This window comes from Callospermophilus lateralis, chromosome 3, assembly GCF_048772815.1.
Source record: "Callospermophilus lateralis isolate mCalLat2 chromosome 3, mCalLat2.hap1, whole genome shotgun sequence".
Taxonomy (NCBI): domain Eukaryota; kingdom Metazoa; phylum Chordata; class Mammalia; order Rodentia; family Sciuridae; genus Callospermophilus; species Callospermophilus lateralis.
In genome coordinates this window covers 148,804,727-148,829,268 of record NC_135307.1, presented here as the reverse complement: position 1 = coordinate 148,829,268, position 24,542 = coordinate 148,804,727, and the positions used below count along the sequence as shown (strand labels likewise).

Below are 24,542 nucleotides of genomic sequence, written 5' to 3'. Positions count from 1 at the left end.
ATGGAGAAGAAGATTTCTGTGAAGTATTAAGATGAACTGAAGTCACCCTCAAATAAACCATCTTTCCTCCCTGGGAGGCCCCGAATAGAAATTCATGCACCACTGAGGCAAGCAGAGAATTTCATATGGGGGTAGACTACAGAGGCCAGGGGCTGTCTTCCCTTTTCCTCCTTGGTATATACACCTCCTTCGTGCACAGCAGTAGGCACAGGAACCAGGTCTAGCCAGAGCTCTGCCACACAGTCACAGGAATCAGTTCAGGGTAGGGCCCAAAGGGAACCAATTCAAGGAGACCCCAAGGACTTTCTTTTAAGCATTGTGCTCTGGAATCTCTAGTTTTCCTAAACTTGGAGCTGTTGATACTCTTCTTGCCAACATATGGGGGAGCTGGCCTCAGGAAAAAGCCAAGAAGTGGGATAAACAGAATTGGAGAAATGAGAGGAAGGGAGGAAGCGGGGGAGGGGGGAGGAAGGGAAGGAGGGAGGGAGGGAGGCAGAGAGAGAGAGAGAGAGAGAGAGAGAGAGAGAGAAATAAGTATGCAACTTGAGCTCCTGGATCCAATGGTGCCTGAAGGTGTGACCCAGTTACACCACCAATGCATTTTCTCTTTCTGTTTAGCTGAATTCAAAGTATATTGTCAAATAATTACAAATGAAAAAAATCCTGAGTAATACAATTACCAAATGCCCTTTGGCTGCAAAACCTAGTGAAGAATTAAGCCTTTATTTAGTGAAGGCTAGAATTCAAGGAAGCACCCTTTCCTCTAAAACAACCTTTCAGTTTAAAAAAAAAAAAAAAAAAAAAGCAGAAATGACTTGGTCTTGCTGTGGGAGAAAAAAGACACAGGCTCTTCTGTTGGGGGGGGGGGGGGCTACCCTTGGACATTCCTCTAGTATCCAATCTTTTTCCCCTTTCATCTCATATCCTGTGGGTCCAGGGCTTAGGACATGCAGAAATGAGGTGCCCCCAGGACTGCTATAGGGCTCCTTCTCTGATACGGAGTGACCTAGAGGTCAACTGAATGAGCCCCCCTCTGCAGCCCTGTGAAAGAATACCTTGTGATCCATGCCCCACTGCAGGCTAGGGACAGGATTTGGGAAATAGAGATCCTGTCAAGTAAACTTGGGTGGAGAAGGATTTCTTCAGCCACGGGAGACCACAGCCCACCATGTGAGGGCTCATGGGTCCCTGGAACACATGCAGCTTCTCTGTCCTGGGCCTGCAGGGTCTGGCTCCTCCAGTGGGTTCTGCCCACAAGTACTCTCTGCATACCACCTCTGCTGTCTAGGGACAGCCCTGGCTAGCCCAGGTCAGCAGCCTCAGCTCCCAGTCAATGCAGACTTCAGGTTCAGAGGCTCAACCACAGAGCCCAAGGTCTAGAAGGCAGAGTTGCCAGGTAAAATGTGGACGGGCTTACCACATCACTGTGGTATATGACTACGGGGCCACCAAAGCAAACCCTAGCATGGGGCAAAAAAAAAAAAAAGAGGCACCTAGCTATCCTACTGCATTGCCCATCCTGGACAACTTGGATAACTGGCACTCTGAGACCCTGTCCCCTGGCAGGTAGCTGCTCCCAGAAATGGCCATGTGAAACCTCACAGCAGTTTTGTGGAGTATTAAACAGCTGGGGTCATCTCTAATGTGGTCCAGGGAGTATCTTTCTATGGAAAGATGATAAATGTCTACTCTCTCTCACCTTTGCCTATACTCCATGCAAGTGCCCAGGGGGAAATGAATCCATCTCAGAGGACCCTGAGGGGCAGGGCTGGTGGCTCACACACACCTGGGAAGGTGAACACCTGAGCAGCTTGTACTTTGCAGCCACTCCCACAGTGGTTGCCTAAGGGACCTGGGGACTCAGCCTTATGGTGGCACTTGAAGCTGTCATTGAATGGGGCAGCCAAGTCCCTGCAGCTTGGTGGCCCAAGCTCCAGGAGGGTGGTGGGCTGGATATTACTTCCTTTCCTAGCCACTGTGGCCACCTGCCAGGATAGTGACTATGAAAAAGGGCTCACTTGTCAGGCCCCAGATGGGTAGCCTTCCCACATAACATGGAGTAAAGAGGCCTCAGAGCCACAGGAAGAAAGCCCCAGCACTCCTGTTTGAACAACCTCTTAGTCTGGAACCCCCCCTGGGGCAACCTGAGTAGTGCATAGAGCTCCTTAGTCCCCGCCTTCTGCCACTCCTGCCACCTGCACCCACTCATGCTGAGCTGTGAGAGTAAGAAGAACCTCAAGGTCAAATATGAATTAGGAGCACATCTACCCTGCACACCTCCTGCCACACAAAGAGTCAAGATGTGAATGGAGCCTCCAACTGTGCATGGGTTATTATCATTATCCCCTATGTTTAGAGAAAACAGGGGTTCAGGGAGCTCAGAGAAACTCAATAAGATGCAATATGCTGCCACACCAACTCACACCCTTGGAGAGGCAAACGCTCATCATACCTGGGACCCCCAAAACCTTTCATCCTCTAAGAAACCTTAGTGACAGAAGTGCTCCCTCCTTCCTCCAGGAACACATGCATGCATGTGCTGGACTAGGTGGAACAGTGGTGTCCAGGCCAAATGCCAGGACTCTTGGGGAACCCCAGACAAAATTTCTTCCTGTTCAGTGTTTTCCAGGCTTCAGATTGTGACCCACTAAGGTCTGGGAAGACTATCAGTGGGTAGAAATGAGAGTGTATCACACACAGAGTGTAACACCATCAGAGGGTGTGGTTTAATGAAAATGGTATGGTTTATGAATACACATTTATATGTTTGTATAGATGCTCCTCAATTTGTAATGGGGTTACATCCTCATAAAACCATTGTGAGTCAAAAAGGGTCATAAATGGAAAGTGCATTGAACACACCTAAACTACAGAACATCCTTGTTTGGTAACACAGCCTGCTGAAGCGTTGGTTGTTTCCCTGGTGATCTCGTGACTGAGAACTGTGGTTTGCTGTCACTATTCCAGCCTCAGCGAGAGAGAATCATACTACATATCACCAGCCTGGGAAAAGAACCAAACCAAAATCCAAAACTCAGAGTATGGTCTCTACTGAATGGATATCACTTTCACACAATTATGAAGTTAAAAAATCATAAGTTAAGTAAGTTGGAGACTGTATATATGTACAGACATCTATATAGACACACATACATACAAACACCTCCAGTACCTGAAGGATGGATTTGTCACATGTAAGAGTAAGTATTCTGTTATGAAAGTGATATCACTTATAGATATATACACATGATTATATACACAATCCAGACATGCATGTGCTTATACACATATATGCACATGTGTATGGGGTGGCCATGTCACTTGCATAATTTCCTGTGAGTCACAGTCAAAGAAGTTTGTACAGCTCTCTTACTCTGTTTACTTCAAGAGAAAGAAAAAGTTGCAGCCAAAAGTCCCTTGGCTTGTCAGGAAATAGGCTGGTAGACATTTTTAACACAGGGTAAAAAGATCTCTAGCAGAGACTGCCCTCGCCTGCCACAGACACTGGGGGGCGTGTTGACATTGTCTGCAGGAAAGAACTCAGGCTCCTGAGGCAGAAAACCTTGGCCAGCTCTCAAGCCTCCCTGATCCTTACCTATAAAGGAACCAGAGCCACCTCTTCAGGTTGTGTAGAGATGAAACACATCATCACATGGGAAAGGTCCTAACAGTGCTGAGAATCCTTCCTCCTTCTGATCTGCACAGACAAAGATTTTTATCTTGCAGACAAAGCCTGGGCCATACCCAGGATCCTGCACAGTGACAAAGTCTTCTCAGAAGTAATCCCGCCCTCATAGCCTGCAGCTCACCAAAGCAACAAAACATAGACAAAAACTTAAAAGAAACAAAAACATACACACTGAGCCCGCCCCGTCCCAGTGTGCGTAAGATACACACAGGAAGGAAGCGGCTGGGTGATTCAAGGAGGCAGAACTGCAATGTCTCAAGGAAGGAATATTTTCCGACGAGCCCGCCCTGACTGTGGTTTTGAAGAAGATTTCAGACGTAGTTCTGGCCAGTCACCCTGCCCCCCACTGTGTCCCTTCCTGCTCCCTCCCACCCAGCACTAGTAGTGTTTGTTGTCTAGACACAGCAGTGAGGGTGGACGCCTGCTCAGGAAGGGCTCAATGGGCTGCTGCTCAGTCGAGTGGAGTTGGAACCAGGCAGGCTGAGCAAAAACCACACTTGGTCAGCATGGCAGGGATTGTGGCAGGGGGCAGGGAGGAGTGGGCAGCTGCCCAGTGTGCAGGGCTGAGGGAAGAAGTGGACCTCCAAAAGTCTGTTCTCACTGTGAACTCCTAGTGACTGACTCAACAATAAACCTGTTTTTGATTTGCAAAGGTCCAGCCCTTTGGAACCAGGGTAGCTCCAAGCATGATACTTTCTAACTCAGAAGTCCTTCCAATCCTTCCATGCCTCTGAGACACTGAGGGATTAACTGCATGACCCAGTTGTAAGCCTATCTCACTCCACCCTCCCCTGCTTTCCAAGCACTTGCTCCATCTGAGGCAAGCATGCTTATTCATACCTCCCTTTGTCTGTTGATTCTCTGTCCTTCTTCCCTGTCTTCTGTCCAAGTCCTGCCTGTCCCCTGGGCCCAGCTCAATGACACCTCCTCTGTGCACCTACCCAGTCTACCCAGCCAGAAAGTCCCTCTCTCTCACTGTCACTGATCTAACATCTTATCATGTCGGCAGTTACATGTCCAGCCATGTGAGCTAAGTAAGTCACTTCAGCTCTTTATGCACATTCTCCATCTGTTGATGGAGTATATTGAGCTGACAGTGGAGATGAGGCAAAGCATGCAAAGCCATGAGCCCAGCACATAGAACCCTCCCATCATCAGTGTTGCCTGAATTATTACTTCAATGGTGAGGATGATGATGAGTCTTTATCCTCCTCCAGATGGTAATCTCTAGAGTAGCACCTGCCAATTCTCCCTCCAGCTTCCCCATTCATGCCTACATAATCTTGCCTGCATATGGAAGTGTTCAGAGAAAGAGTTGTGAAAAGTGGTATACCCTGGTGGTCTGGGGTTAGGAGACTCCAAGTGATAGAGGGCAGTCAAAAGCCAGAGTGAGGCATACGGCACCTTCCACAGGAGAAGCAAGAGTGGCTGGAGGTTGGCCTTGGCTGCCAGGGACTTGGCCTGGGACCTACATCCAAGGCACAGAGGCTAGAGTTGCCAGCTAATGCTGGTCCTCACAGGGGTGGGACTGCATCCAAACAAAGGCTCAGGAAGAGCTCTCAGTGTGGGTGTGTCCACAGGGCCCATAAAGATGCTGCAGTCTAAGCCTGCAGGTGGACAGACATCCTCATTGGAGACCTTCAGTAGAACAGAGTCGAGCATGGACTGCCCATAGAGGCCAGGGAACTGACCCTGGGACTGGTTTGTTAAAGACCCATCACCCATGCTGCTTTTGCCTCTGGGAATACACAAGAAGAAGGAGATGAAGCTGGACACTCCTCCTGTCCCCTTGCAAAGGCCAGTGATGGAGGAAGAAAGAAAGACTAATGTTCTTGGGTCCTGTGTTACGCTCCAGCAGAGAAGGACCCCCAAAGAATGGCTGTCTTGGTCCATCACAGATTGACTGTGATCTAAAAAGACAGGTCATGCAGACACATCTGTCCAGGGAGAGGAAGAACTGGGAGTTGAGTTTGCCTCTGTCCTGTGTCTTGTAGAAACACTGAGCCTCAACCAGTCAGTGAGGCCAGACACCCATGTGGGGCTGCCCTCTGGCTTCTACACAGACAGCCCCACAGTGTACTGAGAGGCCGGAGGACTGTGTGGAAGGGAGAGGGTGGGAGCCCGAGCTGTCCACTTGAATATGCTGCAGGCAGCATTGTTGCCAAGGTCACTTGGATTTTCTAGACAGAGGCTCTTGTTCCTCAGTCGAAACAGATACATTGTTCTTGAGGATTTCAGGACAGAGGCTTGTTGAGTGTTTCTGGCTTTTCCCAAACAAAAGGGCAGTTCTCAGGCCTGTTTTAAAGAAAGAGGGCTGTAGAACCAAGGCCGTGGAGATGCCAGGTCCTGAGAAGACCAGAAAGCCTGGTTGGATAGATTTGCATGGAACTGAGCACATTTGAAAACCAGTGTTATGAAGGTGACTTCAGTTGGGTGAATCCAGGGGACCCCATTTCTGTGGCAGTTATAAGGCAGGACCTGAGAATCCTACCTAGACACGTGCAGCTGCCTCAGGCCAGAAATAGACCAGTATGAACTGGGCTCACCCCCCCACCGCCCTCCTGGCATGGGGCCACAAGCATTCCATGGGCATCATGAAGGATTCCCCAGTCAACTAACTCGGTACTCACAGAGACATTTCAAGACCTGTGCCTGCCCCTGTCTATGGCCAAAGGCTTCTTTCCTGAGAACGGTGGTCCTGCCCCTTGTCACTGCTGTCCCCAATCCTGCCTTTGCCTCTGTCAAGGACATGTCTTGTGTGTTCTCCTTCCTCTCTTTTGCACTATCAATTTTTCATTCTTACCAGCGTGCTCCCATGAATGGACCATGTCATCATGACTCCCACATTTAAACCAATCTTCTCCTGCCCTCCTCTTCTACCAGGATGGAGTAGCAAGGATCAGATTTTCCTTTCCTACCTCTGAAGCAAGCAACAAAACCAGCCACGATAAGTGAACGATAGATTATCAAAACAAGAAGGACGGTGGTCCTGGGAGATGGGAAATGGACAGAGTGAGCCCCACCAGGCCCTGGCCCTCTGCTCTCACAGAGCCTGGACAGGCTACAGAGTGAAGGAGGGGGTCCTGGAAGAATAAGTGGACTCCCTGGGTGGACATAACAGGACTGAGAGTCCAGGGAGACCAATGTGACTAGAGTTGTCAAGACAGAAGGAGAACTGGAAAGAGTCATCCCTGGAGATCTGTAGAGGTCCCTGAGTATTCAGTGCCTCATGCACAGGAAGAAACAGCCTGAGGTCAGGACAAAACCACCCTAGGGAAATAAAGGACAATGGCTGGTTCTGATGCCTTTATAAGCTCCCTCATGCCAGACTGGACACTTCCTGCTTCACTGGGTATTAGCAGAACACTCATTGGGCAGCCTGGACTTAGCCCAAGGCTGAGCACTCCTCCAAAACCTCCTAACATATCAACATGACCAAAGAGTTTCTAAGTAAATTCACTGCATCTCACAAGAAAGATAAAGAATCTTTATAAGAATTTAAAAAAAAAAAATCCAGCATCCAACAAGGTAACATGCACAATATCCAGCAACCAATGAAAGCAAGCAGGCACACAAAGAAGTAGGAAAGCATGCCCTGTAATGAGAAGCATTAGATCTGACTCAGTTGACTGGTTCAGAGCCTTCAGTGTGGGACAGAGGCCCTGTCTACCTGCAAAAGCAGAAAAAGGGGACACATGGTGAGGAAGGGCCCTCTCCTTTCCCTGCACAAGCTCCTAATAAGAATTTGGGGTCAAGGGTGTTAGGGACAGAGAAAGATGTTATTAAATACATGAAAGAACCAGGAGGGAACCCCTCATCTCCACTTCCCCCTCCAGCAACCTTCCTTTTTCAGCAAAATGACACAAAGGGGTTTTTACAGTTGCTCTAACCTCTATGCTCAAATATAAACTTTTAGCCTAGCAAGTTATCACAAAGCAAGCACCTGTATAGCCACCACACAGCTTCATCCAAATCATACTTCATCCCTTGCAGTTCCTTTCCCTCCATCTCCACCAGCTGGCAGGCCCAGTCAGCACTTCCTTAAGCTGCTGTATAGTTCACCACACAAGCAAGGATCCTTTCACCATAAGGGCATGTCTGCAGGTTGGTGCCATGTTCAGAAATGGAACCATGCAGTTGAACATATGGCTTTAGATCTGGCTTTTTTCTTTCAATTTCATGGTACTAAGATTTAACTGTGTTGCTGTATGCATCTGTAATTCTAGGGCAATATAAAATCTATTGTCTGAATATGCAATTTTTAGTCCATCCCACAATTGATGGATGCTTTGTTGTTTTTTGTTTGTTTGTTTGTTTGTTTTGTTTTGTTTTGTTTTTTATTACTATTTCAAGGCTCTCTTAGTTGGTTTGGACTGTTATAACAAAATAACCATAGAGTAGGGGGCTTAAATCACAATCACTTATTTTTCACAGTTCTGGAGGCTGGATGTCTGAGATCCGGGTGCCAGCGTAGTTGGTTCCTGGTGAACCAACTATGTTCCAAGTTGCAAATGGCTGCCTTCTCACTGTGTCCTCACAAGGAGGAAAGAGAGGAAAAGGAAGCAAGTTTTAGTGTGTCATTAATCCCACATGAGGTCTCCATCTTCATGACCTACTCACCTTCCAAATGCCCCATTTCCAAATACTACCTCCTGGAGAATTAGAATTCCAGCATAGGAATTTTGGAGGGACACATATCTTTAGCTCCTAGCAGACCTATCAGGAACTTAGCATAGTTTGGACTTTGAGTGTCCCCTGAAAGCCCATGTGTTAAAGACTTAGAACTCCACTTGGGATTATTGGGAGGTGGTGGAATCTTAAAGAGGTGGGACCTAGTGAAAGTCTTCCAGTCATTGGGGGTGTGCCCCTCAAAGGGGATAGTAGGACTGTGCCCCTTCCTCTGTTCTCTTTCATCCCCAACCAGGAGGTAAAAGGTTCCTCTGTCACCCATTCCTTCCATAGACCCCAAAGGCCTATGATTTAAATATGGACTAAAACTGCCAAAACAAACCTTTCGTCTTTATCAATTGATTATCTCAGATATTTAATACAGTAACAGAATATTAATATAAACTTGTTGACAAAAATATTTGTAGATATATATATTTGACCAACACACACACACACACACACACACACACACACACACAAGGAAGTTTGTACCTACTAGTGGAATTGAAGGCTCCTAGCATGTGTATCTTCAGCTTTAATAGATACTTTATCATTTTCCTAAGTGATTATATCATCAGCAGTTTCTGTGACTTCTAAGACTTACAGACTTGGCACTGTTAGTCTCGTAGTGCATGGAGCTATCTGGTTGTGTACTAGTTCACTTTTTTACCACAGTGACCAAAATACCTGACAAGAACAATTTTAGAGGAGGAAAATTTTATCTGGGGCTCACAATTTCAGAGGCCTCAGTTCATAGATGGGTAACTCTGTTGCTCTGGGCCTAGGATGAGGCAGAACACCATGATGGAATGGTATGGAGGAGGAAAGCAGCTCAGGATATGGGAAGCAGAGAACTCTGCTCCCCAGAGACAAAATATATACCCCACAGGTTTACCCTCAATAACCTACCTCCTCCAGCCACACCCTACTCACCTACAGTTACCATTCAGTTAATCCATTCAAGTGGGTTAATGTACTGATTAGATCAAAGTTCTCATAACCCTGTGATTTAGCCTCCAAAAATTCTTACATTGACTCACACGTGAACTTTTGGGGGACACCTTCTGTCTAAACCATAACAGGTCATGATTTAAATTTGCAAGTTGCAAATGGTTAAGGAACATTTACATGTTTACTGGCTATTTGGATATCTTTTCTTCTGAGGTACCTGTTCATTTTGTCCATTGTTTTGGTTTGAATGTGTCCCTGCAAAAAGCATGTGTTGGAAACTTAATCCCCAATGCAACAGTGTTGAGAGATGGGACTCCCTGAGAGGAGAGAAGGCCAGGAGGGCAGAATCAATGAATTAATTCTCTGATTGCAGGAGTGGGTTCATTAAAAAGGGGTGGAAGGAGTTTGGACCCCTCTTGCTCTCTCTTTTATCTCCTCTTTGCTCTTTTGCTATGTGATGTCTTCCATCATCTCCATAACGTAGCAAGAAGCCTCCTGCCAGATGCTGGCACATTGATCTTAGACTTCCCCATCTCTTGAACTATGGGAAAATAAATTTCTATTCTTATAAATTATCTAGTCCATGGCGTTTCGTTACAGCAACACAAAATGGATCGACAACCATTTTTCTATTTTATTCACTGTTCTATCTTATTGATTTTTAGATGTGCTTTATATATTCTGGATATGAGCACTTTGCCAGTGACATGCCCTGCAAACATTCCACTCTGTGACTTAACTTTTCACTCTTTTGATATGTCATTTAATGAAGAAATATTTCTTAATTCTAATGAATCAAGATTATCACACATCTCCCTGTTAGTCCTTTTTGGATATTTTAAAGATATCTTTGATGATACTGATTATAAAACTATTTTTCTTTATTCTATAGCTATATTGTTTTGCTTTTCATCTTTTTAAAAACTGCGGTAAAATTTACTAACATAAAATTTACCTTTTAGCCATTTTCAAGTGTACAATTCAGTGGCATTAAATTTATTCAAATTGCCATGCATCCTTCACCACTATCCTTTTCCAGAACTTTCTAAATTGGAATTCTGTACTCATTAAACACTAACTCCCTATTTCTCCCTCTTCTCCGCTATTGGCAACCACCATTCTTCTTTCTGTTTCTAGGAGTTTCTAGGCATCTTGGTGTCATGTATAACAGGAATGTATAACATGTATAACAGGGAATCATATCATATTTTCCATTTTTCATCTGTATTATTTCTAGCAATGGGTCTCCAAGGTTCGTCTATGTTGCAAAAAGTGTCTCAGTTTCCCTCCTTTTTAAGGAATTTTCCTGTTTTTAAGTCTATCATTTCTTTACTTGGACAACTACGTGACCTCTTACCATCGATTATGAAGACTATCCTACCCTATTGTTCTGTGGTGTGGGTTTTTGTCATGTATCTAATGAGTCTGTGCTTTGGGGACCGTTTCTGGGCTCCCTGTTCTGATTCATTAGTTTGTTTCTACATTTCAAGACATTGTTTGAACCAATAATCCAGGCCAAATTCACAACCACATGAAATGCAGAGCCGCATAGGACCCATGCTCATAAGGGCCTTGTCTTCAATGTTCCTCTGTTGATCTTTTTAATAATGTTTGAGAAGGAGCACTGCATTTCCATTTTTCATGGGTCTTGCAAATTATGTAGATTGTCTTCCAATGACTGATTGTGTGGATGATTACAGTTTTAGAATAAGTTTGAAATCTGAAAGAACAAGTCTTACCACTTTCTTCCAATATGTCCTCAAGAACATCTTGGGGGCTGGGGTTGTGGCTCAGTGGTAGAGCACTCGCCTAGCATGTGCAAGGCCCTGGGTTCAATCCTCAGCACCACATAAAAATAAATAAATTAAAGATATTGTGTCCAACTACAACTAAAAAAAAAAAAAGAAGAAGAAGAACATCTTGGCTGTTTTTGGTCTTGGAATTTGTTGTGATTTGAATGTGTCTCTCCAAGTTCGTGTGTTGGAAACAATTTCTAAGGCAGCACTGTTGAGAAGTAGGACCTTGGAGAGGCCATCGGGTCATGAGGGCTCTGTCCATTATCAGAGGAGTGCGTTAGTTATTGCTGATATAGGATCCTGATAAAAGGATGAGTTTGCCCCTTCCCTGTCTCTCTCCCCTAGGTGATGACTTCTGCCGTAGTGTGACTCAGCAAGAAGACCCTCACCAAACGTGTCTCCTCAATCTTGGACTTCCCAGCTACTAGAACTATTAGCCAAACAAATTTCTGCTTGTTATAAATTAGTCAGTCTGTGGTTTCTGTTGTAGCAGCATTGGGGACTAAAACAGCATTTCCATATACAATTTAGAATGAGTTTCTTAAGTTTCACAAAAAAGGGAAAAAAAGTGCTGAAACTGTTACATGAAATGTATGGATCAAAATTTGGAGATATACAGAGGCTACCGATCCATAAACATCATTAATTCCCCTAGATATATATACGTTTCTTAGTATTTTTTAAATTGTATTTTCATCCTTTCCCATGTTGCACAAATATCCCAGGGACTTGATTTTTTAAATTGTGATAAAAACAACATCAAATTTCCCATTTTGTCCGTTTGGTACTATACTATCAATTATATGCAAGTTGCCGTAGAACAGTCTCTAGAACATTTCATCTTGCAGCTGAAACTTTAGACCCACTGAACAGCAGTCTCTACCCCACGCTCCATCCTTGCCATCCTACTTCCTGCCTCTAAGGGCTTGACTACACATGTAAGTGGAAGCATGCAGTATTGGTCTTTTTGTAACTAGCTTATTTCACCTATCATACTGCGCTCAAGATTTAAGCATGTTGTAGCATAAGAAAAGGTTTCCTATTTTTTGTCAGGAAGGGATAATATTTCATTTCTGCATATGCCATATTTTGCTTATCAATTTGTCCATCCAAAGACATCTAGGTTGTGTCCACTTCTTGTCTATGTGAATAATGCTACAATAAAACATGAGTATGCAAAAATATCTCGTCAAGATTCTGTTTTCAGATCTTTTGGATTTGTACCCACACATGAGATTGCTAGATCTTAATATAATTCTATTTTTAATTTTTTGAGTAATGTCTATATTATCCTCCATGGCAGCTGCAACATTTTACATTCCTACCGACAGCACACAGGGATTTCAACTTCCCCATATTCTCAATAACTTTTGCTATTTGCTGTGCTTTTTCTTTTAATTGCAGCCCTCCTAGGGGTTCTGAGGTAGTATTTCATGGTGGTTTTGATTTGAATCTCCCTGATGATTGGTGATGCTGAGCATCCATCTGTGGGGGTTTTTGTTTGTTTGTTTGTTTGTTTGTTTGTTTGTTTTGGCCATTTATATGTATCATCTTTGAAGAAATATCTGTTCAAGCTCTTTATTGTTTTGTTTTGCTTTTTAAATCAGATGTTTTACTTGAAATGGAACCACCATTTGACCCAGTTATCCCACGCCTTGGTATATACCCAAAGGACTTAAAATCAACACAGCCACATCAATGTTTTACAGCAGCTCAATTAACAATAGCTAAACTATGGAACTAACCTAGGTGCCCTTCAACAGATGAATGGATTAAGAAAATGTGGTATATATACACAATGAAATATTACTCAGCCTTAAAAAATGAAATTATGGCATTTGCCAGTAACTGAATGGAACTGGAGACTATCATGCTAAGTGAAATAAGCCAATCCCCCAAAACCAAAGGCCAAATGTTTTCTCTGATATGTGGATGCTAACACAAAATAAGGGGGTGGGGAAGGAAGAATAGGAGTTCATTGGATTAAACAAAGGGGAATGAAGGAAAGGGCTGGGAGTATAGGAAAGAGTAAAATGAATCAGACGTAACTTTCCTATGTACATATATGAACACACAACCAGTGAAATTCCACATCATATACAACTGCAAAAATGGAATCCTAACTAGAATAATTTATACTCCATGTATGTATAAAATGTCAAAATACATTCTACTGTCATATGTATCTAAAAAGAACAAATAAAAACTAAAAGAAAAATAAATAAATCAGGTGTTGTTTTTGTTATTATTGAATCATACATCTTTATGTATTATGGATATTAACTCTTCATCAGGTATGTGATTTTCAAATATTTTCTCCCATTGATCTAGTCCCATTTATCTATTTTTACCCTTATTACATATGCCTTTTGTATCATATCCAGGAAACTATTGCCAAATTTGATGTATTAAATAAAACTTTCTGTGTGTGTATTTTCAGTTTCAGTTCTTATGCTTAGGTCTTTTATCCATTCAGGTTAATTTTTGTATATGGTGTAGGTAGAATCAAACTTCATTTTTTTGCATGTTGATACCCAGTGTTCCCAGCCCCATTAGTTGAAGATACTCTCCTTTCCCCCACTGCATCCTTGGTACTGCTGTGAAACATCATTTGACCATATCTCGTTGGGCTTATTTCTGGGCTATTATGTTCCAGTGATCTGTGTCTTTATGCGGGTACCAGACTGTTTTGATTATCATTGCATAGTAGTATGTTTTGAAATGGGGGCCTCCAGCTTTATTTTTGCAAGATTGTTTTGTCTATTCAGGGTCCCTTGGGATTCCATATGAATTTGAGCATTTTCTATGTCTACAAAAGAAATAATGCCTTTGGGGTTTTGATAGGGATTGCGTTGAATTGGTAGATTGATTTAAATAGTATGGACATTTTAACAATATAAAGTCCTCTTATCTATGAATAATGCTCTCTCTATCTCTCTTCTCTTCTCTTGCCTTCTCTTCTCTTCTTTTTTGCAGTGCTGGGATTAAACTCAGGGCCTTGTGCAGGTTAGGCAAGGGCTCTACTACTGAGTTGCACCCCAGCCCTTTTCATTTAATTTTGTTTTTAATTTCTATTAACAATAGTTTCCCGTTTTCCATGTACACGTTTTTCACCTCCTGGGTTAAGTTTATTCCTATGTATTTTATTTTCTTTGATGTTGTTGTAAATGCAATTGTTTCCTTAATTTTCTTTTCTGAATGTTCAATGATATTATAGATATAAAGTTCTATTTTTTTGTATTGATATTTTATCCTGAAAATTTTCTGAATTTCTTTGTTAGTTCAATTAAGTATGTTATGGAATCTTTCAGTTTTTCTTCATAGAATTTCATGTCATATGTGAACAAAAATAATTTTACTTCTTCCCAAATTTTACTTCTTTCTAAAATGTATGTTTTCATCTAGATTATCTAATTTGTTGACATAACTGTTTATAGTACCCCATTATTTTCCTTATTATTTCTATGGCATGAATTGCAATGTCTGATTTTTTTCATTTCTAATTATTGTTATTTGAGCCTTTTTCTTCTCCTTTTAAAAAAATTTTTATTTTTCAGTTCCAGTTGGACACAATACCTCTATTTTATTTATTTGTTTTTATGTGGTGCTGAGGACTGAACCCAGGTCCCTGCCCGTGCTAGGTGAGTTCTCCACTGCTGAGCCACAACCCCAGTGACCCTCTTTCTTCTTTATTAGTCTAATTATATGTTTAATAATTTTGCTGATTTTTTAAAAACTCCTTTTTATAAAAAAATATTAATTTTGTTGTTTTTTCATTGCTTTTCTCCTGTATCTCATTCATTTCTCATCTAATTTTTATTATTTTATTTCTCCTGTTTACTTTGTTTTTAGTTTATTCTTTTGTTCTGGTCATTTTGTATATAAAATTTGGTTGTTGGTTTGAAGTTTCTTAAATTTTTTTAATGTAGGTGTCTATTGCCAGAAAGTTTCCTCTTAGTACTGCTTTCTCTGTGTCCCAAAAGTTCTATTTTGGTTTTTGTTAAATGTGTCTTAAGATACGTCCTTATTTCCCTTGTGACTTCGTCATCGATTCATTTTAACTGCTCAAAAGTCTATTGTTGGGATAGTAGGGGACAGGAAAGGCAGCAGAATACAACAGTCACTAATGTGGCATTATGTAAAAATGTGAATGTGTAACTGATGTGATTCTGCAATTTGTATTTGGGGTAAAAATGGGAGTTCATAACTCACTGGTATCAAATGTATGAAAGATGATATGTCATGAGCTTTGTAATGTTTTGAACAACCAATGAAAAAAGTCTATTGTTTAATATCCACATATTTGTGATTTTCCAGTTTTCCTTTTGCTATACTTCTAGTTTCAACGCACTATGGTCAGAAAAGATAATTGGTATGATTTCGGCATTCTTAAAAATTTTAAGACTTATTTTGTGGCCCAATATATGATTTATTCTAAAGAATGTTCCACATGAGCTTGAGAAGAATTTGTATTTTTCTAGAGTTGAATAGAGTGTTCTGTATGTGTGTGTTGGGTCCAACTAGTGTGGACCCAACCTTAACAAAATTGCCAACTTCACTTAGTAAAGTAGTTACTAATAGGAAAGACTTGGTAATGCCATTTTGTTAATGGTCTTGTGTTTAGTTACTTGTTCCTGCCTTCTCATGTGGTCTTCCTTTCTGCTTTATTAATTTTTTGTAGTAACATATTTTGATTCCTTTCTTGTTTTTCATGTGCTTCTTATACAGATATTTCTTTTTGGTTACCATAGTCATTAAATAAAACATCTTAGAATTATAACAACCTATTTTAAGTTAATAAAAACTTAATTTCAATTGCCTACCAAAATTCTACCTACTCCTTACACCCCTCACTTTGTTATTGGTGTTACAAACTACATGTTTTTATATTTTGTATCCATCAAAATAGTTTTATAGTTATAGCTGTTTTATGTTATTATATCTTAGATTTTATACCAGAATTAAAAATTATTTATATACTACCATTATAGTACTACAGGATTCTGTATTTTCTACATCTATCTTTACTAGAGAGTTTCATGTTTTTGTATGCTTTTGTGTTGTTACTGTCTAGCTTTTCCCTTTACCAGTATTTATGAGACAGGTTTAGTGTTGATAACTCCTACAGCTTTTCTTTATTTAGGAAGACTTTTATCCTTGATTTTTGAAATATAATTTTCCTGACTTAGTATTCCTTACTGGGTGATTTTTTTTTTCTTTTGACATTTTAAATATAATATCCTAGTCTTTCCTGGCATATAATGTTTCTTTTCAGAAATCATAAGATAATCTTTTGGGAGCTACCTTGTATCTTATAAGTTGCTTTTTCTTGCTATTTTTAAGATTTTTTGTCTTTGATTTTTGCAGTTGCTTATAATGTGTCTTGGTGTAGGCCTCTTTGGTTTTATTCTAACTGTAATCCTTTGAGCTTCTTGAATTTGAATATATTGCCACTTCAAATTTGGGGAGTTTTCAGTCATTATTTCTTTAAATAGTCTCTCTACCCCTTTCTTTTTTTCTTCTAAAACATCTATAATATGTATATTCATTTTCCTGATCATTTCCCACAAATCTCTTGGCTTATTTTCACTTTTATTTATTCCTTTTGTTCTTCTTACTCAATAACTTCAAGTGACCTATCTTTAACATCACTGATTTTTTTAAAATATTTTTTTTAGTTGTAGGTGGAAACAATACCTTTATTTATTTTTATGTGGTGCTGGGGATCGAACCCAGTGCCCCATATATGCAAGATGCGTGCTCTACCACTGAGCCACAACCCCAGCCCCAACATCACTGTTTCTTTCTTCTGTTTGACCAAGTCAGTTTTTGAACACTTATAGTAAAATTTTTAATTCAATTATTATATTATTCAGTTCTAAAATTCCTATTTAGTTCTTGCTTATAGTTTATAATTCTTTGATGTTTTTCTCAATTTGTTCATACATCATTTTGACTTTGTTTAGTTGTTTTTCTGTGTTCTTTTATAACACAGTGAACTTCTTTCAGATTATTATTATTTTAGGTCATTCGTGATATCTTTATGTAAGGGTCAGTTTCTAGAGAACATTTTATTCCTTTGATTGGGCCATGTTTCCCTGTTTTTTGTTTTTTGTTTTTTTTTTCATATGCCTTCTTATTTCTTTTTCCTCAGATTGTACACTTGAAAAAACAGCCAACTCTCTAGTGTTCATGAATGGACTTATACTGCCTGTCAAAAAGATCTTCACCAAAAAGCCCAACTAGTAATTTCTGGAGCCTGTTACACCTTTTCTGGTGATACACCTTCTCTGGGCTTGTGTGTACAATTCCCAGGGAAAGAGATTTTGTGGTTTTTCACAGCCTTGTAATTTTTTGCTCCCTCTAGTATGTGTGATCAGTACTGCAGGTTCTCCGGCATTGCAGTAAGCACTGAGCTTGTTTTCAATTGCTTCCAGATAGGCCAGTTCCTTCAGAAGTTAGTAGTCAGACTAAACAGAAAATAATTTCTCTGGCAGTTTCCTCCAAAGCTGGAAAATTGTCAGTGTGTTCCACACTTCTGTTTTTCTCTGAAAGGAGAAGCCATGGGTTGGTTGTTCATTTTATACTGGTTGCCCTAGGAGAAAATTGGATTGCTGGCTTGAAGGAACAACCATCACCCATGAAAAAATTCTACATACCTGCTGTGTTTAGTTTTGAGCTTGCCTGGGGTGCTGTGACTGATTTGGGAGTTCTCATACCGGCAGTGTGGATTGAATACTGTTCAGTTGGTATCTTTGTAAGGGAATTTGATTTGGGCTTTCTATTTGCAAACTTTCTGACGATACTACCTTCACTTTTTATATTTGTATCTTTAAAAAAGTTCTATACATATATATGTAATCAAAAATTTTATTCTTATATATTTAAGTTGATTTTTGCCTATTGATGACTTAAAATCAAGCTCATTGAACATTTTTACTTATTTTTATAATTTACCTATAGTTTTTTATGTAGGCAAGCACATGATCTGTGTCATCATTGTCTCATCTTAGTTCCCAAAGTAGCATTTTTCTCTTTTTACCACTAAATATATTGACCAGAGTTCTTGTATAGATAGTCTTTATTAGATTAAGGATGTTCTCCTTGATTCCTAGTGTGATAAAATGCTTTTTCATAAAGGGATATTAAATTTTTTCAAATGCTTATTCTGCATCACTTAAGATAATTTTTATCATTTTTTAAAAATTGTATGTACTATGTAATAATGCTATGTAATCTTAAATAATTTAATGTTAATATAATAAAGTACATTAATTTATAGTGTTAATCCTTGCATTCCTGGTATAAACTCAAATTGATAATGACATATTATGCTTTTATTATATATTGCTGAATTTTATTTGGACTTTTACATTTGTGTTCATGGGTATAATTGACCTATAAATTGTATTTTCCAAATTGCTTCTGTCATATTTCTATACCAATTCTATTCTGGACCCACAAAATGCTATGATAAGTATACCCTGAACAATTTGTACAAGATTGGCCATTATTTTTTTCCTTAAATATTTGAAAGAACCTGCCAAGAAAGCTATTATAGCTTTGTGTTTCTTCATGAAAGATTTTTGCTTACTGATAAAATTTCTTTAAGACTCTTTCTTATCGTGTATACTTTGGTAATTAGTATTTTTTCCCAGTCATTTCCCTAATTACTATGATGTTGAGCCTCTTTACACTTGTTCATTGGTCATTTGAATACCTTCCTTGAAGACTCCTCTATTCATATACTTTTTCCATTTTAAATAGTGTTATTTCCCTTTTTATTACTGTTACAAGTGTTCTTTTTGTATTCTAGATGTCAAGTAAGTCCTTATCAAATATATAATTTTTACTCATATTTTCTCATATTAGAGAGCAAATATTTTCTTTCATTCTGTGTGTTATCTTTTGTTGTCTCAGTGGTATTCTTTGAAACACAATAGTTTTATTTTTATTTTAAAAACATGCAATTTTTTTACTTTTTCTTTTCTTTCTCATGCTTTTTGTGTCACATTTCAGAATCCTTGGATAAATAAGGGTCTTGAAGTATTACTGTTATTTTTTAAAAAAAAATAGTTCTTAAGTTTTAGGTCTAAATTTAGATTTAGGTCCTTGATCTCACTTGGAGTTAACTTTCGCATATAATGTGAAACACATTATATACAAAATACATAATGAAAGGTGAATAATTTGAAGTCTAACATCATTTTTTTGTATGTGACTAGCCAATCTTCCCAGCATTATTTGTTCAAAAGACTATTCTTCCAATATTGGATGTTCTCAATACCCTTTTAGAAACATCAATTGACTGTATAGGTTTATTCTTGGACTCTCAGTTCTATTCCATTGATCTATATATGTCTAAACTTTTACTAACATTACACTTTCTTGATTACTTTGCTTTATAGTAAGTTTGACACTGAAAAGTATAAATTATCCTATTTAATCTTTCAGGATTGTTTTGACTACTCTGGATACCTCTTAATTCCATGTGAATACAAAAAGACTCAGTTTGTTGATTTCTATAAAGAAATCAGTTGCTGTTGGGGCTTGAGTTGTGTCTGTAGATCAATTTGGGAAATATTTCATCTTAACAATGTCAAGTTTCCTGGTAGGTAAAACATGAGATGTTTTTCCATTTACTTATGTCTTTTTAAATTTTCACTGAAGAATATTTTATAACTTTCAGAATGCAAGTTTTGCATTGCTTTAGTTAAGCTTACTCCTAAGTATTTATTCTCTGAGAATTTTGATGATAAAATTGTTTTATTAATTTCATTTTTGGATTATTCATTAAAAGTATATAGAAATACAATTTATTTTTGAGCATCTTTCAACATTACTAAACTCATTTATTAGTGCTAATAAAATTTTAGTGGAGCTAATAAAATTTTAGTGGATTCTTAGGGTTATGCACATATAACTTCTTATAACTTGCAAATAGAGATTTTTTTCTTCTTTCTTTATAATTTGACATTCTTTGGATTCTCTTTCTATGTGACCATATCCAGCTATTATACTCCATTGATTGATGGATTATTGTTCTATTGTTTCAAAAAAATCCCCTGGGTATTGATGTCTCTGCAAACAAGTCCAATTAAATTGTAATGCCTTTGAAGGACTAGTTTCTTTCTTTCTTTTTTTTTTTTTTAAAGAAAGAGTGAGAGAGAGTGAGAAAGAGGGAGAGAGAGAATTTTAATATTTATTTTTTAGTATTTGGCGGACACAACATCTTTGTCTGTATGTGGTGCTGAGGATCGAACCCGGGCCGCACGCACGCCAGGCGGGCCCGCTACCGCTTGAGCCACATCCCCAGCCCCAAAGGACTAGTTTCTAAGATCCATGTTTGATTTTTTTTCCTGAGCTCATATTTGATTAAAAAAATTTTTAATTGTAGATAGACACAATATCTTTATTTATTTATATGTGGTGTTGAGGATCAAACCCAGTGCCTCACATGTGCAAGGCAAGTGCTCTATCACTGAGATACAACCCCAGCTCTTGATGTTCTCTCTTTTTTTTTTTTTTTTTTTTTTTATTCCTCAGTTCTCTATACAAATCAGCCATCTTACAGTACAGGCTTTATGTTCATTAAATTCATGAATCTCTTCTTCACTTCCTCTCCCCCACTGCCTCCACTATTCTTGAGTGTGTCCTTAGGTTTGAACTTCTCCATATTTCATTTTTGCAAGTGAAATAAGTTTCTTTGAGAAGAGATTGGGAGATGTCTGTTTTAGAACTCGTTTCTCATACAAGATGAAATTTTGAACAAGGCTCTAGAGCTGCAGGTGTGGGACATAATGTCTTTCTGGACCTTAGCAGTCTGGAATGGAGACTCCAGAAAGCAGAAAATGGATGAAATCTTGTCTCAAGTATCATAGGCTCTCGCCCTTATCACCAAAAGTCCAAAATTTTCGGATAGATGGATCTGTGTTTGGTGTGTGTCATTATGATCACTTCCACTTTTGATAATTTTTTTTGAATAATTTTCACTTTCATTGAGGTGTGGGCCAGTGGAGCTTCTCAGGCAGTTTGCTAGAAGCCAAGCCGGTAATCTCAATTTGTTCTTTGATGAGTCATAATTTTATTGTCATGTGTAGGAAATCTTTGGCTAACCCAAGATAATGAAGATCTATCCCTGCACTTTCTTCTGTAAGGTTCAAAGTTTTTTGTTTCACATTTAAGTCTGTGGTCCTTTCAGGGTTAATTTTCTTTTGTAAGGTAAAATCTATGGATCAAAGTGCATTTTTTCATATGAGGAGTGAATTGTTCAAACACCATTTGTTGTGAGAACTATCCTTTCTCCACTGAACAGCCCTGTTAACTTTGTCAGATAACAATTGATCATATAGGTATGGGCCTACTTTTGGACAATCTATTCTCTAAAATCTATCTACTTTCTATCTTTATTCTAATGTTGTACTTATGTTTAAATCTTAAATCACTGTGGCATTTAAAGTCTTAAGTTCATGAAATGTAAATTCTCTAATCTTGCTTGTATTTTACAAAGCTGTTTACTAATAAAGTAACCTTACATGTACATTCAATTGTAGAATCAGTTTGTCAAGATCTATATAATAAAATGTGCTGAACATTTGATTGGTATTTTGTTCAACCTATAATTAAATTTGTAGAGAATTGTAAACCTAACATTATTAGGTCTTCCGATCAATGTATATTGTTCAAAACTCTATTTAGGTCTTCATTTATTATTTCACTTATTTTTATAGCTTTAGTGTTCAAATGATGTATGCATTTGGGTAGATTTAGATCGAAGTACCTTTTTTTCTCTTTTAAATAATAATTTAAAAATCCTAAATTCTAATTGTCCATTGCTGGTGGACAGAAAGTAAACAAAATTGATTTTGTATATTGAACTTGTATTTTGTACTCTAGATAAATACTTTATCAATAATGCTTAATTCTAGAATTTTTTCATAGATACTTTGGACTTTTCTACATATATAAATATATCACCTGAATATAGGGACAAATTCTTTTTTTAAAAAACTATATTTATTAGCCAGGTGTGGTGGTGCATGTCTGTAATCCCAGCTAATATATAGAGAGAGTACATTCTAATAAAAATTTGGAGAATATTTTAAAAATCAACGTAGGATTGTGATCAGCAGAGGTTAGGAAAGGTTGGGGAGAGGAGACAGAGAGCCAGTTAATGGGTACCAATACACAGTCACGTGGGAGGAACGAGTCCCAGTATTCTACAACACAGCAGGATGCTTACAGTTCAAACCCATCTGTAAGTGCGATGGTGTATACCTGTAATCCCAGTAGCTGGGGAGGATGAGGCAGGAGGATGGCAAATTCAAAGCGAGTGCCAGTTTTAGCAATTTAGCACCCTTGGGTTTAATTCCTGGAGATAGATATCTATATCTATATCTATGTCTATATATATGTATATATATATGTGTGTGTGTGTGTGTGTGTGTGTGTGTGTGTATGTAATATATTCTTTGTCCAAAATTTTACAATCCTAAGGAGCAAACATAAAAACTAATTCCAAAACATTACAATAGTTTTGAATACACATTTTTATAAAAAATGAGAAAAGAGGAGTTAGAAGGTTCTCAACACAAAGGATTTGATAAATGTTTCAGGAAAGGGAAGTGCTAACTATCCTGATTTGAACAATATATATTGTACACCTGTATTGAATTATTACACTATGCCCTATGAACATGTGCAGTTTTTATATGTCAATTAAAAAAAAAAAACAGACTAAGGTTGAAGCTCAATTGTAGAGCACTTGCTTAGCGTGCAAAAGGTCCTGGGTTCCATGCCCAGCACCTGGACTTGATCCCCAGCTCTGCAAAAGAACAAAGCAAAATAAAACAAACACCCCAAACACAAATAAATAAAATAAAATAAAATCAATAATGGGAGGATGTTAAATAAAATTTGAAACAGAAAAAAATAAAATTTCTCAAATACATTTTTCTTTTTTCCTTTCTCTTCTTGAGATTTAAATTATGTGTAATACCATTTAGTATTGCTCCAGAACCCTTGGATGCACTTTTCTTTGGGGGATTTTTACTCCTTTTTTTTTTCTTTTTTCTTTTTGGGTTTCTACTGGCTTATCTTCAAATTGACCTCGATTCTTACCTTGACTGTCTACTAATGAGCTATTGAAGGCATTTCTCATCTTTTGTCAGTTTTTCATTGCTAGTATCTCCATTCATTTCCTTTGAATCATTTCCAACTCTCTGCTGAAATTATCCCTCAGATTTTGCATATTCCCACATTTTCCTTTAGAGTCATAAGCATACTTATGATTATTATTTTAAATTTCTCACCTGATAATTCCAGTGTCTTACTTTTTCATAAGGCTTATATTTGTTTTTAATTTTTAAAAAATATTTTAATGGGGTGCTGAGGATTGAACTCAGTACCTCACATGTGCCAGGCAAGCACTCCACCACTGAGCTAAAATCCAGCCTATTTTGTATTTTATTTAGAGACAGGTCTTAATGAGTTGCTTAGCACCTTGTCATTGCTGAGGCTGGCTTTGAACTCTTGATCCTCCTGTCTTAGCCTCATGAGCCACTGGGATTACAGGTGTGCATCACCGTGACAGCTTTTTTTTTTTTTTTTTGGTAACAGACATTAGATAGTAGAGATTGGTGTAAATCATTTTCATGCTTGGAAATGAGCCCACTTTTTCTTCGGTTGGGTCTTTAATGTAGATGTTTATTAATTGAGTCAGGAGGTGGGTTGGGACTGAGGGTTAGTGTTGCAATGGTTACCCTCATGATATAACCGACTTTAGATTCTAATGTAACCTTGTATTTAGGATGAGGGCTGTTTTGCTACAGCTTTTACTTCACTGTCTCCTAAAGAAGACACTATCCCATCTCCACAGTTTATGGCTTTTTTTCCCCGTGGACAGAGGAGAAGTTACTATACCACTAAGAAACTTTCCCAAGAGTCTTCTGTCTTCCTTGTGAATACCTGGTAAGATTTATTTTAATTTTTAACTTCATATGTGAAAATCATAGAAAACATATGAAGTCTATTGATATGCTGATTTTACAACCTGTTTTCTGTCTCTTAGAATTCTTTTACTCTCTGGGATAGTTTTGAAAAATATTCACTAGAGTCTTCCAGGTACATCGTATTGTCATCTGCAAACAGAGAATACTTCTACTCTTTATTAAGCCTCTAGTTTTTATATATGATTGCATTGGCAGTGTGTTAAGTAATAGTAGAAGTAAAAAAAAAATATATATATATATATATTGCTTTGTTTCTGACCTTAGTATGAATGTTTTTAGTATTTCTACATTAAGTAAATCACTGACTTTAGGACTGAAGCATTTACATATCATCATGATAAGGCTGTATTCATCCATGAAGTCAAGGCTAAGGAAAAATGGGTGTTGAAACTTCTTAAAGTCTTCAACTTATTAATCTGGTAAGTT

At 38.6% G+C, this 24,542-nt stretch overlaps 1 protein-coding gene across 1 annotated transcript in view; it reads right to left on the bottom strand.

Moving 5' to 3' along the window:
- Nucleotides 1-3,472: 3,472 nt before the first annotated feature.
- Nucleotides 3,473-24,542, bottom strand: part of Klf13 (KLF transcription factor 13) — a 97,422-nt gene continuing 76,352 nt past the window's right edge. Inside the window, exons 7-8 of the mRNA XM_076851437.2 lie at nt 5,823-5,831; nt 3,473-3,526 (exon numbers count right to left, since the gene is read on the bottom strand). Coding sequence (XP_076707552.1) covers nt 3,473-3,526; nt 5,823-5,831 — 63 coding nt within the window. The remainder of the gene's footprint in view (nt 3,527-5,822; nt 5,832-24,542) is intronic.